The sequence below is a fragment of the Macadamia integrifolia genome, chromosome 4, assembly GCF_013358625.1.
Source record: "Macadamia integrifolia cultivar HAES 741 chromosome 4, SCU_Mint_v3, whole genome shotgun sequence".
Taxonomy (NCBI): Eukaryota; Viridiplantae; Streptophyta; class Magnoliopsida; order Proteales; family Proteaceae; genus Macadamia; species Macadamia integrifolia.
In genome coordinates, this window is record NC_056560.1 from 5008214 (window position 1) to 5026017 (window position 17804).

At 39.8% G+C, this 17804-nt stretch overlaps 2 protein-coding genes across 2 annotated transcripts; one reads left to right on the forward strand and one right to left on the reverse strand.

Annotated features, from left to right (window-relative positions):
- Positions 1-1320: 1320 nt before the first annotated feature.
- LOC122076841 (espin-like) lies at positions 1321-6209 on the reverse strand. The gene is made up of 2 exons (XM_042642428.1): positions 4787-6209; positions 1321-2933 (listed from the first exon to the last, which is right to left on the reverse strand). Exons 1-2 carry the CDS (start codon positions 5492-5494, stop codon positions 1611-1613), a joined length of 2031 nt encoding a protein of 676 aa, XP_042498362.1. The 5' UTR covers positions 5495-6209; the 3' UTR covers positions 1321-1610.
- A 6828-nt stretch (positions 6210-13037) lies between these two features.
- Positions 13038-17349, forward strand: LOC122077090 (prohibitin-3, mitochondrial). The gene is made up of 2 exons (XM_042642874.1): positions 13038-14159; positions 17037-17349. Exon 1 carries the CDS (start codon positions 13303-13305, stop codon positions 14152-14154), a length of 852 nt encoding a protein of 283 aa, XP_042498808.1. The 5' UTR covers positions 13038-13302; the 3' UTR covers positions 14155-14159; positions 17037-17349.
- Positions 17350-17804: the final 455 nt, after the last annotated feature.

Consider the following 17804-nt stretch of genomic DNA (forward strand, 5'->3'; position numbering starts at 1 on the left):
TTTTTTTCTGATAGGTGAAAAAAGTAATATTAGAAAAAAAAAAGAAAAAAACAAGATAAGACAACCATTCGCCCTATTAGACAGGCCTAAGGAAGGGAGAGCAGCCCCTAAAAAAACAAGCAAAATAGACCTTGTATCACAAAGGAAAATTGGAAAGGAACATTTCTACATTTGGAATGAAATACTATAGAAAAATTAAGTAGCCCAATAATGGGAGCAAAGATAGTACGAGACACTTCTGATGCGACAACTTTTTCGCATAGAGCTTCCACAACTTTAATACTTCATTGACACTATAAAATCTTCCATGTATTTCTCTTAATTCTTCAGTATAGGAGTGTGAGATTCATCTTGGTGCTCATCTCTCTGCTATCACTTGTGATCTTGTATGGATGAGTGGCTTGCTTCTTAATTTGTCACAAACCAATCAATCTCTTTCTTCCCAAGTGACAACACTTCACGTAATCTGGGTTGGGCGAGGGTCATAATGTATGACAGCCTTACCCTTGCTTTTTGGAGAGGAAATTTCCGACTCAAACTCGTGATCATTAGATCACAATGGAACAATCTTACTATCAATACTTACTACCTCTAAAATCAAGGCAAACCCAGAGTCTGTTAATTAATTCCACCCAATTTTGCTTCAGCAGTTAACAATAGTTGTTTGGGACTCATTTGTCAATTGTACACTTGCAGATTGGTTACTAAATTCCTTAATTGAAACTGGTAGCAGGTTACATTCCAACTTAAATAGACAAGAAGAAGAAAACAACCAAATACCAATAAATAATTATACCCAATATATCATTAACATCTGGTGTGGATGTGAACATGTGATGGTGAAAACCTTGTAATGGCATGGACGTCTTCTTCTAACTTAACCTCTGGTTGACAACATCCTTGCAAGAAAACGCCCATGTTGTGAAACTTCTGTCTTTTTGTGATTGATAGAGAAAGAGATAGGTAAAACCTGTTAAAAAAAAAAAAAAAAAATCTCTGGCGTCACTTGAGTGAAGATTTACCTTCTCAAATGCACGTATAAAACTGAGGAAGGTGTAGCCAAGTTGACTTGAGACTTCCTGCTGAGTATGGGTTTTTTGCACACCACAACTCACCAATTACGCTAGCCAGTTGTGATGTCAATATGGATCCACGGGACTAATTTCAGCTGGGGTGCATGTCGTAAGCAGAAAAAGAAAAATTCAAAGCTTAAAACCCAGATCTGTAACTAACTTTTCGGTTTTAATTTTTTTGATTTGGTAGGATCAAAGTTACTCCAAAATGGTTATTGGTAATCAAATAGCCTGTTCTAGATGGAACTGACAGTAAGAAATATAGATTAGCCAGAGGAAGATGAAAAAGCCCAGTCTAGTTCACTGCATGGGCCATCCAGAGGAGTCACAAAACAAAGCCAAAATATATTGTCGTAGAATTACAAATCACACCATTGATACTTCTGACTAGCCCAACTTCTCGCTGTCTAATACTACAGTATAAACATATTCATATTTCACACTTTCAGACTAAGAAAGTAACAGAAGAAGGTTCATAATGCAGTAAACCTGATTAGATGCTTTGTATCAGTGCACCATCCGTTCAGATCATCTCAATCAAGCCATTGATAGAACCGAACGCTTGTAACCCTGGTTTGACTGTGGCCCCCTCATAGGATCTTCTACAGCCAAGCTGTGTGTACCAAAACAGAAGTACTGGTTCATCAGCCTCTTATTGACTGAGGTTTGTTTTTGGCTCATGTCCACTGCTCCACCAATTAGAGATTGATTAGAGCAAGAGGGATCTGCACTTCCATTTCTAGTATGCATGCCCTTTTGTTTATCCGAGGAGGTAGGTGAAGGAATTGGTGATGCGGAGAAAGAACTGGTAGTTGATCGGGCGGGAACAACTAAATGTGGCATGGCCTGAATAACACCTTGCCTTAGTCCTGCAGCAAACTTCTTCTTGCTCGATGGACTTGGAAGACTACTCCTGACAGAAAGAGCCCTTTTGTTGTTAGGAAGCGATGAAGGCTTTGAGAATCTCTGCCTGAGTGGAGTCGGAGTGTCCTCCATATCACTCCATTTCTTACATGATCCTACTGAATTATCATCTCTCATCTTCTTCAAAGCTTCAGGTTTCTTCTCCTTTCGCCTCGGCCAGCGGAGGAGAATCTTTAGACGCCTTGCTGCATAGTTTACAGAACGAGACCTTTTATTATCAAAAGAGCTATGGCTCCCATCAACAGAGTCAAAGTTACTCCGTTCACTTGAGCATGTTGCACTTCCCAGATCACCACCAGCTTCCAGAGCATTTTCAATGCCTGTGTACAAAAATATCTCTGCATCAGAGATTTTGAAGGAAGTTCCAGGACTACTTCCAATACCTTGCATCTTTAGGTGAGAAACGATGGCACTTCTAGCCATATAGTCCTGACAATTGGAGATTCCACCAGCTGAGATCAACTGTTTAATCAGTAATTCAGACGATGGAGATTTTGGCCGTTGTCTGAGAAGATCGAGCGGCGTCATGCCATATACATCACGTTGGTTTAGATCAATTGATGGTATCCTCATTAGGAGTTCCACAAGGTTAGAGTGAATATTCTCGAGAACAGCCATATGAAGGGCAGTTCTTCCTTCACAGTTTCTGATATTAATGACATCTCGCATATTCATTATCTTTCCACAGACCAACTGCTTCATGAGCTCAATCTGTTGGTCCAACCTTCGGAAACCTGGAGATCGGAAACCAGCCACAGCCATATGTAGGAAGGTATCCCCCACATTGTTTTTCAAAGAGATGGATGATGGAGATGCAAGAATTAGAGTGTCTAACACGTCTAAGTGTCCCCTGTAAGCAGCCATATGCAATGCTGTGTTTCCTTGACTGTCAATTGAAGTGATGATATCAAAGGATGCCACTAGATACTTGACGACCTGCATAAAAAGATCAGCTTAAGGTGGGTGGGGGAAACAAAGAAGATATTGAGTGGTCAAGCATTAAAAGTTCAGAGATTAAATTGATATTGGACAACAGCTATCTCCAGGGGATGTTTGCTGCATATATGGATGTAGATATTCCGGACGGAAATACTGTATATATAGTTGATAAGAGTTGGATATCTGGCAGGGAGATTAAGGCTATGATCTAAGTGTATCACTCTAAAAAAGAAAATATCAATACACGCAAACCATTTACAAGTTATGTGCAAGTTTTCCAAATTTGAGGCAACCCAACTGGATAATTATAATCACTGATATACAGCATAGAGATACACAAAAAATTTGCTTGTTTCTTTTCTTGTTATCAAGCAGTCAAGAAGATAATTAAGGGTTGCAAGGGAAAAATTGTCCAAGCTTTGAATCTAAGAAATTTTTTTTGGGGATAGAGATTTCTCAGTTGGACATACTGAATTCTTGTTCCAAGTTCCTGAAACACATGCATGAAAATTAACTATAAGTAATCTGTAGGAGCTGTCATGATCCAGGGCCCTACAGAGAAATAAACTATAAGTTTCTTGGATAAAATATAGCTTAGTAATGCATATAAAACATTAACAGGATATAATAATTAATTAACTCCCCTTATGTATTAATTTAAGCAATGATAAAATGGTTGAAAACCCAGAGCAATAAACTGATAAAAGAAGCAAAGTGAAATTGTACAGACATCATCAGCACTTTAAGGTGCCAGTATATTCACTGATAAGGCCTCTGGTTTGTCATCCCTCAAACTGGAATCAAATCCCCCAAATCTCCAACCCATCCCCCACCACCCCCCCCCAAAAAAAAAAAAAAAAAGAAGAGGAAAGACAAGAAAATGAGATATAAAGTGGTTATAAAAAAAACCATCCTTTGCAGAGGTCCGATCCATGACTAAATACATGAATGCTGAGTGGTTTGCTGTGTTATTGGGTCTTTGTATCAAGTAAGAAGGAAGATGATACCTTTGATTGAATGGAGATTATGAAGATCTTGTCTGACACTTCTGTATCAGTTTAAGCACTAACTGAATAAACCTTTAGCAACCATAATAGGATCAACATACAAGATTAACTTTTAAGAACAAAAGAAAATTCACCAAAAATGTGTTCCTTACATAACTACAACCATCAGGGTTTGCCCTAGTAACTGTTAGATCATCTCACATATTAACTTGAATAAAGCATAGCACTACAAATAAATCAAACATAACGCGGTCTTTCATAATTTTCATCCTTGACAATGTCCATAACTGCAGCTGAATGCTCAATTTAATGGATCAATCTTTACTATCATCTCAATGGATAGATCTTCACTAATTGCAGATTTGTCCATTATTAAGCTGATCATCACTGCTCCAGTTCTCAATCATGTAGGGACATGATTAAATAAAATATGCATTTTTCCCTATGTATATACATTCACTATACATAAGCATTCAGGAAAACTTGAATGAAAGGCCATATAATTACATAATTAAAAATTTTCAGAATGTAAAGTGGCTTCAGAAGTTCCATTCTTTTTACACTTTGGCAACATAGTCTATGAGCAACCTAAAGATCCAACCCCCCCCCCCCCCCAAAACACCTTTTTTTTTTTTCTTCCTTCCCTGAGAACCCCCAATCAATGACTTCCTAAACAGCATGAAATTTTGCAGGTTAAACTTCAATCCCACAAAAAGCTAAATCAGAAGCTTGCAACCACTCCACCAACACATTAGGAAACTTGAACAGGGGAATATAGATAGATTTGTCAAGGTAACTAATTTAAAGGGGAAGAAGCAAACAAGCAGGCAGTTGAAGGCTCACCTCAACTTGTCCCCTGCCGGAGGCCGCATGCAAGATAGTAGAACCCTGAAGATCCCTATAAGCCAAGACATCAGAGCAATCTGCAAGAAGCTCCCTGAGGATCTCCAAGTTACCTCCTCTAGCTGCAGCATGAACAGCCCTGTTCACCATCTCCCACCTAAACACCGATGGAACCTCCTTTGGTTGTTCCTCCATTTCTCCTCCACTGCTCATCAAATACCTAGGCGATACTGCAAAATCAAAGAGGAGCCTAAACACCCCGGAATTCTTGCTCCTGGCAGCAGCATATAAAATATCAGTAACACCAAACTCTCCTTCCCCAAAGACTAAGAGAGGGTCTCTGTCAAGCAGTTCCTTCACAAAACCTGAGTCCCCAGCGGAGGCAGCAGTGTATATAAGCCATCCACCGTAGCCGGCACGTATGAGGGAATTGCTTCCCCTCTTGCTCTCAGATTCTAGGAATAGCTTCCGAGCAACTTGAGAACGACACTTGGCGACGTCCTTGAACTGGGCTTCGTCGTCCCAGACAGTCTCTAGGCGGCGAATTCGCCTGAGGGAGGTAAGCTTGATGAGTTGGTTGGTGTCGAGGTGGAGGAGCTCCCGGACCAGGTCATAGTGGCCGTTGGCAGCAGCCCAGTCGATTGGGGAAGCGTACCACCACTGGTCTCCCGTGCTCTCCCACCTCAGAGGGAAGTATGAAGGAGGCATTTTTGAGCTCACAAAGGACAGAGATTTGAGATCTGCAGACGAAAATGCAGGGGTTGAATTATAGCTTTTTGGGGCCTTTCAAGATGGAAACAAGAAAATATGGAAAACTCACGATTTCGACAATGAAATTGTGAAAGAAAAGCAAGAATAGATCCACAGAGAACAAAGGAAATGAGAGAAGAAAAATAGGAGAGTAAAGCTATGAAAAAACCAGAAACCCGACAAGCCAGAGCTCAGAGAAGAGCAAATGAAGAAGAAAAACAAGAGCTAGATAACAGAATTGGGAAAAAGTAAGGACGACCCATTATAGCGGAGGTCAAGATAACAGAGAGGAGTGACAGTAGTTCCCGCAAAAACAACAGAGTGACACAGTGACAGACAAGAGGAAGAGGAGGGTGAGAAATAAAGGCAACAACAGCAATTATTGTGCCCAGGAAGCAAAACCCAGACAGAGCCTTTACAAGCAGATGGAATCTCAAAGGGAAAGGACGAAATTAATCGCATCGGAGGTTAGCCATGGTTCTGGACTTCTGAGGCTTCTACAACTCTATTATCTCTATGGCGGATGAGAATAGAAGAAATAAAAGAGGTTGAGATTCCTCTGACCCGTGAAGAGAGTGGAGTTGTACAGATAATGATAGAGAGACAGTGTTATCTATCTCTATCTGAGATAGTATGCGTGGGAGAAAGAGAAGATATGGTGGAGACGGGAGGATAGCGACTAACTTGGCGTAATTGTAGAAAACAGACACTAGAGAGTAGAGAGTATTGGAGGAGTTGTTCCACTGGGAGGAAACTTTGGGCTTTGGGTTTTTGCCTTTGGGCTTTGGGTTGGGGGAAGTTTCAGTAATCTTCCCACGGATGATTGGATTCTGTGACTTGTAAATTGTGATTCTTTACAGGTTGGGGTTGCAAAAAAACCAGCCTGAACCGGTTGGACCGATTGAAATTAACTGGTAAAATTAAACCAAATGCGAACCTAAACCCAACCATTGCCAATCTGGCGCAGGAAACGCCTAGACTGTGCAAGGAATAAAATTAGGGGTGTCAATCGGCCGGTCCGGCTCAGTTTCGGTCCGAATTGAGTTGGTTTCGGTGTGGAAAAGCTGAAACCGAAACCGAACCAATAAAGAAATTTCGGTTTCAGTGCAGTTTGGTTTCGGTTTGTCTTCGGTTTCTTAAATCGATTTGTAACGGGGTTGGTTTTGGTTTTTGGTCCAGTTTGGATTCGAATTTCCATACAAATGTATACAAAACTATGCAAATTTTGATTTTTTTTAATGAATTTTGGAGTGTTTCGGTTTCTTATCGGTTTGGTTTCAGTTTTGGTCTAGGTTTTGAGCCAATTTCTGTTTGGTTTTGGGTTCATCCGGTTTTTGGTGCGGTTCTGTTTGGTTTTGGGGTTGCAATACTCCAAACCGAACCAAACCAATAAGGCTTCGGTTTGGTTCGATCCGTGTTGTTATCAATTTGGTCCGATCAATTTTATCGGTTCGGTTTAGGAATTGACACCCCTACATAAAATGATCATCTTAGTCCCTGTCTCATGCACTGAAGATGCTCTTGTATATCTTCCATGATCACCCTATCCCATACACTGAAGATGCTTCTGTGTATCTTTTCATTGGCCCTGCACATTGGTATTGCCTGTGCCAATTCAATAGTTTTTTTTTTGTGAGAAAATTTTACTGTTCATGTATGAATAGGCTACTAAATTGCCTTCTTTATTGCATTTATAAAGGACCCTCCATACATTTTTAATGGCAAAAAGTTGGAAAGATATCACCATCAACTGATCTAGCCTAATGAATGGGTGAATGAATGGAGGTAAGGTAGGATCACCTCAGCGGGTGGACAACAAATGCCAACTGAGTTGGTCCGTTGGACCGGAATCTGACGGTAGGATTAGCACATTGGATGATGAATGATAGATTGATATGACCCTATCCCCTCTTTCTACTTGCAGGCTCCCCATCCCTTGTTTTTCTTTTTCTTCCTCTGGTATGTTCTGATTGGATATATGCAAGAGAATATAAAATTAAAATAAAAAATAAAATAAATGTGAAGGGTTGAGTGAAAAATTTGTATAACCTTGGATTTGGCTCCTCTACCTAATAATAGAAGCGGCAATTCACATCCAATGCCCCTAGAGCGCTTTAGCACAAAACCCAACACATAGGCATGCGCCTCAAGGTGCTACAGGGCATTAGATCTGAATCGCCACCTCTATTGCACAGTAGATGATCATTCTACAACCTTTGGGTTCATGTGTAATGTTGAAAATAATCTCAAAGGGAAGTTGTTTCTTGCTCGGTAGTAGAGACTATGTGGATAGGCAAGAGCCAATTAAAGCCCCTTATCAGATCAATGAATAAAGGTAAGAAAATCGTTCCATGTGAGAAAAGAGAAGGAGAGAGAGAGAGGATGTTAGTGGAAACTACGAACAAAAATCACTTTCCCATAACAACTGTCTTTGATATAATCAAAGTGAGTACAAATTTTATGACATAGAAAAGAAGAAAGATAGACACAAATCAAACAACTGTCGAAGCGTATACGATACAGTCCTTGTAAGAAACATTCTCCCTAATCTTATATAGTGGTCAATCAAAAGCATCAAAACAATAACATTCACTTCATAAATATTATTTGTATGTTTTACCAGAAAAGAGGGGCCCATGTGCCTCCAAAACCATAAGTTTTAGGACACTTCAGTATCTTGGAATGCCTCATTCTTCTTCCAAGAATTGTACAAACATGGGTCATAAATTTAAAGCCACAATGGTTCAGCTTTTAAAACCCTAGGTGGATATTTAAACTTGGCATCTAAGCTATTCAGTTGGAATTTGGATCTTGAGAGTTTAGGGGTGTTGTTAGTAACTAGGCACCATCAGATGCATACCATTTCATGTAAAATTGGAGAGAGAGAGAGAGAGAGAGAGAGCATGGAGATTGGAGTATGTTTTGGATCAATGCACAACGGCCAATGTGAAGCGTTTCCTTAGCTTAGAAATGGGAAAGTTGATCAGTTAGGGTTTGACCACAAACAACTGACCACCGTTGGAAGATGGCTTGTCCAATGTCCACTTTATATCTCGAAACATCTCCCCTGCCCCCATTATTAAAAAAAAGTTGGTTGCTTTTTAGGTTCTAATCACCACCCACCACATGTTTGTTGAGTGACCCCACTCAACTTGCTAACTTCAATTAGTTTTTCTCTCTCCCTGATGTGATGAGATCCAAATTTTATTTTCATTACAATACAATACAGATTAGATAGACTTCAGATTTCTGATAAAATCTCTGAAGAACTTGTCTCTAAAAATAGACTTGTAAAGTTAGGAAACCTAAGATCATCTCCCTCTATCTCTCTCTAATCATGACTTAGATTCTGATTATTGAGGATTTGGTGATAATGAGCAATATATTGGGAGGCCAGTGGAATGGAGGTGTGAGAAAGAGAAATTTTTATAAGGTCAGGACTCAGGTTTGATGTAAATTGAAGGGACCAGAGCAATGGTAAAAGATTGGGGCTGCTAAAACAATTTTTCGGGTTTGAGTCTTGAGGGTGACCACTTCGCATAGACCGGACCAACACCGAGTAATGATCCTTTGAGTTATAGGAGGTAGTGGGGTAGCTAAACTCCGGGTTCCTCGATGAGTTTAACTGTTGGACTAACTAAGCTTTTACTTTCATTATTGCTAATTGTACTATTTATAAGTTTTAGTGGGACCTTATTTGGCATGGATATGAGTTGCCATTATAACTCTCAACCTCATTGATTACTTTGGCATCTAAGTAGTACTGGTTACTGATGATGAAGTAGGAATAATGGATCCATGGGTCTCAAGAGAAAATGCATTTAGCTGCCTCTTTGTAGCCTCAATGGTTTGGTTTGTGGGTCATGCCTGACCTTAGGGTCTAAGGTTGAAAGCTTGGTACAGACTAGAAAGGAAGAAGAGAAAAGAGAAATGTGCTTCACATAACCCCAAAGGGTAGTTGAGTTGGCAAGGGACCTTCGCTTCAGAAAGCGTGTGGTTCTAGGTTCGACTCCTCTCACCTCCTTGGAGCCGCTCATACGGGGGTATTTAGTGTTTTTCACTACTTTTAGTGAACGTTGAATAGTTCTCATTCAACACTAGTATTAGTATGACCCAATTCATATGATTATGGGCTCAGTATGAGCCTAGGGAACTACTCAGGCTAAAGACCTGGTTTGCCTGGATACCCATCGTTAGCCAAAAAAAAACAAGAATTGTGCTTCACCCATGCATCCCTTCATGTCTCCATTGAAGGCCCCATATGGCATAGTAGCAATATAGTAGCATAAACAAAGAGTGGGTACAGTCCTATTACCACTCTTCCAAATATAGGAGTCAAAAGAGAGGCATGAGAGAACAGGTTTTTCTACAAACAATTGGCCAATGGAACTAATTAGGCACTCAAACACCACACACCTACCATCACACTAACACAACAACTGGAGAAGAAGAATATTTTATATGTTAAAAGAAGCACAAAGAAACTGACTCTCTCTCACTTTCTCTCTTTAGAAAGTCTTAACACTCTTTTGAAGGTAGGCCATGTCCATGTGAGTAGCAGCTTTAACTTTTAGGTTTGCTCTTTTGGAGGCCACAGCACTCAAAAAGACTAGATGGAGAGTACTATATAGATGGATAGAGAGTGTGGAGAGTGTTGGAGATGCTGACTGCCATCATTTTGGCATTTGACAATTGCATGTTATGTTGAGCTTCTCTCTCTCTCTCTCTCTCTCTCTCTCTCTCTCTCTCTCTCATCAGATCTTATGCGAAGGTTCCTAATTCTAGTTTGGGCTTAAAAGAAGATAAGGGCATGGCACCTTCTGGTTTACCAAATTAATCAATCCAAGTCCCACACACAGTAATGGAGTAATGAAACTGTTGGTGGGATGTCTAGTTATTGTTATGCTATGCACTTTGCTCCATTATTGAATGAATTGAAAGATACAGTGGCTCTCCAGCTGTGTTGTGGTATTTCTCTATCAAATATGCTTTCAGAATGTTGGAACCCTTTTTTATAGAAAAACAAAAATATACTATTTTTCATTTTTCTGGTAGAGAAACAGAAATATAATACCAAGAAGGCAACCAGAACATACAAAGTTTCAGAAAACTCATTGTGCATCATTTACAAGTCAAAAAAACCAAACAAAACAAAACACAGCTCAAAGCAGAAAGATAAAGAATAATAAAAATAGAAAGAATTCCTTATTTACCAGCCTGAATATCAGCCATGACGTATTTCTATTCATTTAGAACCAATTATAAAGCTTTGAAATATGGTTGAAAGGGAAAAGGCTCTTGGACCGATGGGGTGGGATACACTAGCATTTGTGCTATTTTTTTTTCCTCACATAAATAATCTTGTTGATATTTTATGTATAATATCATTTTGTTGTACCTCATTGATGCATTCTCCCTATATCGATTGCTTAGAGAACCCTCTCCCTAATCGAGTCTTCAAGTTCTCAATTTTTAAAATTATAAGAATGAAAGTTAAGGGCCTCTCTTCTTTTCTATTGGTCTGCCCAAAGAAGTTTGTAGTGATTGTCTTTCTCTGTGTTTTCTATCATTTTCTCCTTAATATATACAACTTACCTATAAAAAAAATCCTAACTTGACGGTCACCGGCCCACACGATGATCGGGCCTACAATTTCTTCTTTCGAGTGAGACCCACAACTTGACATGTGGCTAGTCTATGGTGGAGATCTCCCATCCAGTGATGAGTTTGAGCAGAAATGCCTTTCACATTGCTCAAAAGGTTGGGGACCATCAAGAAAAAATTCTCAGAATAGAATATAAGGCTAAGTTTGGTATGTGTTTTCGAAATGAATTTAGGTTTAAATGCATTATGTAATCCAATTCTTCTATATTTTCTCACTACATAATGCATTCAAAACCCATAATCTATTCTAAGAGTGCATACCAAACATAACCTAAGTTGACAGATATAAAATGAAACGTATGCTTTTTGTCATGTTTTAGTTTTAGGTCAGCTTGTTTTTATGGGTTCTATTGTCCGTGAACCCTTGTAATGCATCACATGGAAAATAAGCACGGGAGACCAAGTAAGCTTATCTTAGTGGGCCAACCATACAACATTCACTTTTATAATAAATTCCTCAAACTACCACCCTAAATTGTTTTTAAAGAAGCCGACTATGGTTTTGGTTCTGGTGGGCCAATCTGTGGCTCCCTTATTGACAATTAAGGAATGCTATGTCCTTTGCAAAAAGCACTAGAATCATTTTGTCATCTCTTCCTTTCTTGTGATACCCCAAAATGATATGGGCAGCATGGCATCTATGTCCAATGACTGTTATGTACGGGTGTTAATCGGTCGGTTTGGTTTGGTTTAAATCAGTTGAATTGGTTTCTTTAGTATTAGATCAAACTAAAACCAAATTCGTAAAATAGTTTAGTTTGGTCTTTTATCATGTTGACTTAACGGGTTCTTCTCGATCTACTATCGGGTTGTTATTGGTTCATTTTTATTTGATCATCAACCCAATCCCTTCTTATTGCTAGTTGGACCTCTGGACTTGAAATTTCATAGCTGAGTTTCTCAATGGAAATCCATATGGTGGTGGTATTTCTTGTGCAATTCCTATATGAAAGGTAAAGGTAAAGATTTCATAATTTACAAGAAATACCAAGTTTCTCTACACAGTTAATTTCCATGGTCCACACCCTATTCTATTGTCACCATTTGATTGTATTATGAGTATCTTGGAATTCATCAATGGGGGGTTGGAATGTAGATGAACAAAGAGTCTAATCATATGGTCACATCACCTATGGAGAAGAGAGAATTGATGCAAAACCTAATCCTTATAATAAGAGGACTAAGTTTTCTTACACCTATGGCGAAATGGATACTTTGAATTTTGTCTGTAAGAAAATGAGAAAGAAAATGAGACAGGTGAGAGTTAGATTCTTTTACCCATGTAGTTAATTACGGTGTTTATTTTTCATCACATTTGATTATTTATATTTAAATTTGGTGACCCATATCAATCATATAATTTATCCATGTATCAATTCTCCCTAAATTTTCAATAATTTTTGTTCAACTTTTTTACTTTTTAAGTTTTCCAATTTTTTTTAAAACTATATGGAGGCAGTTTTTCATCTCTCGTGGTGGAGAGAGACTCTCTTCATCCATCACGACGTGACTCTATTCTTTAATAACTCTCACCACCCCTGGCCGGCTGGCCCCTATTATATGTGGTCAAATGACGCGAAACTACTCTTTCCCAGTCAATATGGTAGCCTAAGAGGTTCTCTCTTCACCATGGGAGTGCCAAACTATTTTGTGACACTAAATGGAAGGAGTTGTAGATATGATGTAAGTATTAATGGATCATCTCATTTGGCCCAGCCCACATAAAACCCATAGGCCATAACCCATGGGAACAGGCCCAAGAGGCTGCTACTTTCTGTTCTGTCAAAACTCATGACAGCAAAGCAATCAGACTAGGGCGTATTATTTTTACATCCAACTTACTATACAGCAGTTAGGGTTTAGGGTTTTGGGACAATTTTCAATTTTGGTTACCTGCTGAGCAAGAAAAAGATTGGGAAACTAAGTAAGACTGTAGGAGACGGGAGTTTCAGAACCTTGCTCGCATCTATAAGAACAAACTTGATCTTTACTTCCCAAGTTCCCATTCCCTGATCCCACAACTCGATTCTCATTCCTTCACCATCTTCCTCTGATTTGTTCAGTGAACGAAGCAAAGCTACTCTTCATTTTCGAGTGTCAAAATGGGCAGCAGCCAAGCGGCAGTGTCATTCTTGACCAATCTAGCGAGAGCGGCGTTCGGTCTGGGTGCGGGCGCAACTATTTTGAATTCATCTCTTTACACCGTCGACGGAGGCCAACGAGCGGTCCTCTTCGATCGATTCAGGGGAGTACTGGATGAGACTGTGGGAGAGGGAACCCATTTCTTGATCCCATGGCTGCAGAAGCCCTACATCTTCGATATCCGCACTCGCCCCCACACCTTCGCCTCCATCTCCGGCACCAAAGATCTCCAGATGGTCAACCTCACCCTCCGGGTTCTCTCCCGCCCTGTCGTCCCCAGCCTCCCAACCATCTTCAAGACCCTTGGTCTAGAATACGACGAGAAGGTCCTCCCTTCTATTGGAAATGAAGTCCTCAAGGCAGTCGTTGCGCAATTCAACGCTGATCAGCTTCTCACAGAGCGTCCCCATGTCTCCGCTCTTGTCCGCGAGAGCTTGATTCGCCGCGCCAAGGACTTCAATATCGTCCTTGACGACGTTGCCATTACTCACCTCTCCTACGGTGGCGAATTCTCCAAGGCTGTCGAGCAGAAGCAGGTGGCCCAGCAGGAGGCGGAGCGCTCCAAGTTCATTGTGGCTAAAGCCGAGCAGGAGAGGAGAGCTGCCATTATTAGAGCTGAGGGAGAGAGCGAGTCTGCTAAGTTAATCTCCGATGCCACCGCAGCAGCTGGGATGGGCCTGATTGAGTTGAGGAGAATCGAAGCTTCCAGGGAGGTTGCTTCCACCTTGGCCAAGACCCCGAACGTCGCTTACCTTCCTGGTGGCAATAACATGCTTCTTGGCCTCAACCCTTCCTTGACTCCTGGTCGTTGATCAAGGTGATTCTCGGCAACCCTCTACCCCCCCTCTCTTTCCCCTAACCCATTTCAATTTTCGTTTGGTAGAGGACAGAAGATGCATAGAAAATTACCTATGGTTGATTCCCCTTGCTTAAGATTTTGTTTGCTGAATTCTCTGCTTGATAACAACTGGTCGTAGGTAGGTTTACCGATGCCAATATGGGTTTAATAATAGATGTTCTATTTAGTTTACTATATTGTGAAGCTATTTCTGGTATGTGGAGCAAAATAGTAATGGGGTAAACTACTAATTCAATTGAAGGTATGAGATGGCAGATGCATCTCATCTTCTGCATGCTAATTTTAAGAGGTAGCAAGCCCAGATTAGGGGCAACCAAAAATATATACAATGATCCACCTTTGTCTTTCTTTAGGAGTGAGGTTGAATGTTCTATATGGCGATGCATTATGTAGTATATAGCACAGTTTTCTAAATGGGCGATGCATTATGTAGTGTTAATTTTCGTCAACCCTGTGGTGGTTGTGATTCTGTGTTACTACTTACTAGTTGGTAGAATTTTTGTTAAGTGTGCGGTTAGAGAATTAGAAAAAAGAAGGGCGAAGGCAGGATTCAATCACAAGATCTGGACACAACAATATATTCTTGGATGTTTACCAAATATGAAGTAACACATATAAATTTGTAATTATTCACCTTTGATCTTGAAGTTTAGGTTAGCAATCAATTCAAAACGATTTCGAAGAATCATGATCCCATCTATGAGCGAGTGTTAAAGTTATTCATAGATTTTGGACATGTCATTAGTCATGGTTGGCTGTCTGATTGCTCCTTCAAAAGTGCAGGTTGCCTAAAAAGGCTCCAGAAACTAATGGAAAGATTCCATAGGATGGGAAATGCAGGTGTGTTTCAAATGAAGTTACTAGAAGACTTCTAATTGCTAGGTTATGGAAATTGGATTACGGGTGCAGTCAGTGGAGTCTTGGGGATAGGGTGTGTTAAATCAGATATAAGTGACCATTTGCTAATACCAACGGTTTTCTGTTTATTATTTTTGGAGGTCTTGGGTTGGTTTAAGTAGGGTTTCAAGAAACCTTTGTTAGGGTGTGAATTTGACTTGGAGGATAAGCTTGAAGGTTTTTAGAGTAGTTTTGGTTGTTTGGTTACGCACGCTGGGGCTCATGGATGAAGAAAGTTTATTTGTCGTATTATTGATTGCTGGATAGTTTGGGTTAACATGTAGGACAAATGAGGTTTGCAATGTTTAGAGGATTTTTCCATTACAGAGTATTGTATAGTAATGATTGTCTACATTCAAACTGAAAAAAAATTCATGAAGTAGAAGCTGGCAGATTGAATGACATGCTGTGTAACAGACTAGGATCTTTGACAGGCCATACTTAAACTAGAAATAGTTTTAAGATGCTTGTAGACCAATGGATCAAAGCAAGCAATAACTTGAAGAAAGAAACGGCAGCCAACAGGAAAGATAAGCTTGAGGAAGAAAAATGATCCTTCCAATTGATGAATAAGTTAATGACCAAGTTCAATGACAAAATCTGGCTGAAAAGTACCTTTGTACGCCTTCTACCTATCCACCCCCCTACTGTATCCTCTAGGGACTGATATAACAATTAGCGACTCCAAAAATGAGACACACACAGACCCAAAAAAAAGAAGTATCCTTGAAATAATCTCCATGACTAGCACAAAATAAAAGTAAACAAGGAAAGAGAGGAAAAGGATACTTTGTTTTCATGCCATGGATTGCCGAGGATAGTGCTCCTATATGTTGAGATCGCCATTCATGCCTCACTTTGTGGAATATTTGGCAGTGAGTATGCTGCTAAAGGATTTTCCTTGAAAGTAAAAAACCAGAGTTCATCTTGTATATGGTTTATAAGAAATAATACTTCCGTATCGATTCATACTACAGTGCTCACCAAATGTGATGATGCATTTAACTGGGGTTATCACCTCTTAAGGGTATGAATCCTAACTGATTGAGTTAATGACAGTTTTTGTCATAAAGGATCATTTTGTAAGGGTGGATGCCATAGTTGTCTAGGTGTTGCCTAGGCTCCGGGCGCCTTGGTCACTTTGTTAGTGTCGCCTTGCATCCATGCCCTTTTTAATGCCTTTGGTTTCCTAGGTGCCGTGACAACTATGGTGCAGGCAATTAGCTATTAATGAAGGCAGTCCGACTCGGTTGGGACTGAATAGGCTTAATTTTGAATTTTAAGTCCTGAATGGATTATATGGGTCATGGGTTGAGTATTAATGGATTTACATTGTAAAAGGGCCAACTCTTAAGCTCTTATTGTGGAGTAGCTGATTCTATACTGGATTGGGTGCTAAACTTGACTTTCTATTTTGGGTTTTTTAAAGGCTTTAGACTAGATTGACGCTGTATTGTGTTTCTAATTTATGTTGTTACTATTTTTGTTAAAGAAATATTGAATCTGGTTCTAGAAACATCTGTTCTCGTTTTCTTGGAGATTAGTTGGCTACAGTTGGTATCTATAGCGACCCATTTGTACTTAAGACCCCCTTACCTTATTGTTATTTCCTTTTCTCTTTTTTTTCTGGGGTTTTTTTTTTTTTTTTTTTGGGAGGGGGGGGGTGGGAAGTGATGTGGGCCAGAGGGGACAGACCTTTTACCTTGAACAGTTTTAAGTAGCTTGGATAGACCACCTTGAACAAGTCTAAGTAGCTGAAGCCATAATAGGTGAATGAGTGTCCCCATGGAATTCTAAGGTCGTTGATGATTACTGACCACAGTAAGAAGAGTCCTGAAAATGGGCCTGCATAGCTGTTTACCCATTTTGTATCCCAATGTTTATCTGCCTCTCATATGTTATTTTAGTTTGATGGAGTTCTCTTCACTTCGGTTGCAGGATTCATGAGATTATCGAACTATGACTCCACAACATTGTTGAGATTCGTCTTCATGCTTTGCTTTGAATACTCCATGGGAGCTTTCTTCTGAACATTTTGCATGCTTCATCCTTATATTGATTTTCCTTTGGAACTTTTAGACAGTATTGTCTACGGATTAGAATATCTTTACTGTCAAGAGTATCTGAAATTTGATCAGGTAACTGTTATATCGATTATTGACCATTTTTGAATTTGTGATCTTCTATTGTACCTTTTGAACTTAAATTGGGGAATAACCATGAACAAGAAAGAACAAAAGTTGCTGGATAATATGCTACACAACTTTTCCACCCTCTGAAGTAGAGTATCACCATGGGTGGTCGTGTTATTAAACCCACAGGGGCAAGCATCTGGAGAAACACCTAAAGCATGTGTAAGGGTAGCAATCTTCTGCAGTGTATGTTATGTCTTTAATTAGAGATTGTGGCATTCTTCATCAATTTTCTTATGCATAGTCCTCAGATAATCTGTTTCCCCACACCCCCGATATTGATATTGAAGATGAGAGAACCTTGGGAAGTTTGGGACAAGGTTCAAGTAAGCAGAAGCGGTCAGAACCCTAGAAACCTTTTCTGGATAAACTGATTTGAATTGGCCCAGTCAATTGATCCATTCCGAGTTTTTAAACCCTTTCAGGACTTGGTATCAGGCATTGCGGTGTGAAAAGTTACTTCTCATTCTCCAAATCCATAAGACCCCTACTGCAGGTCCAACTACACGGACTC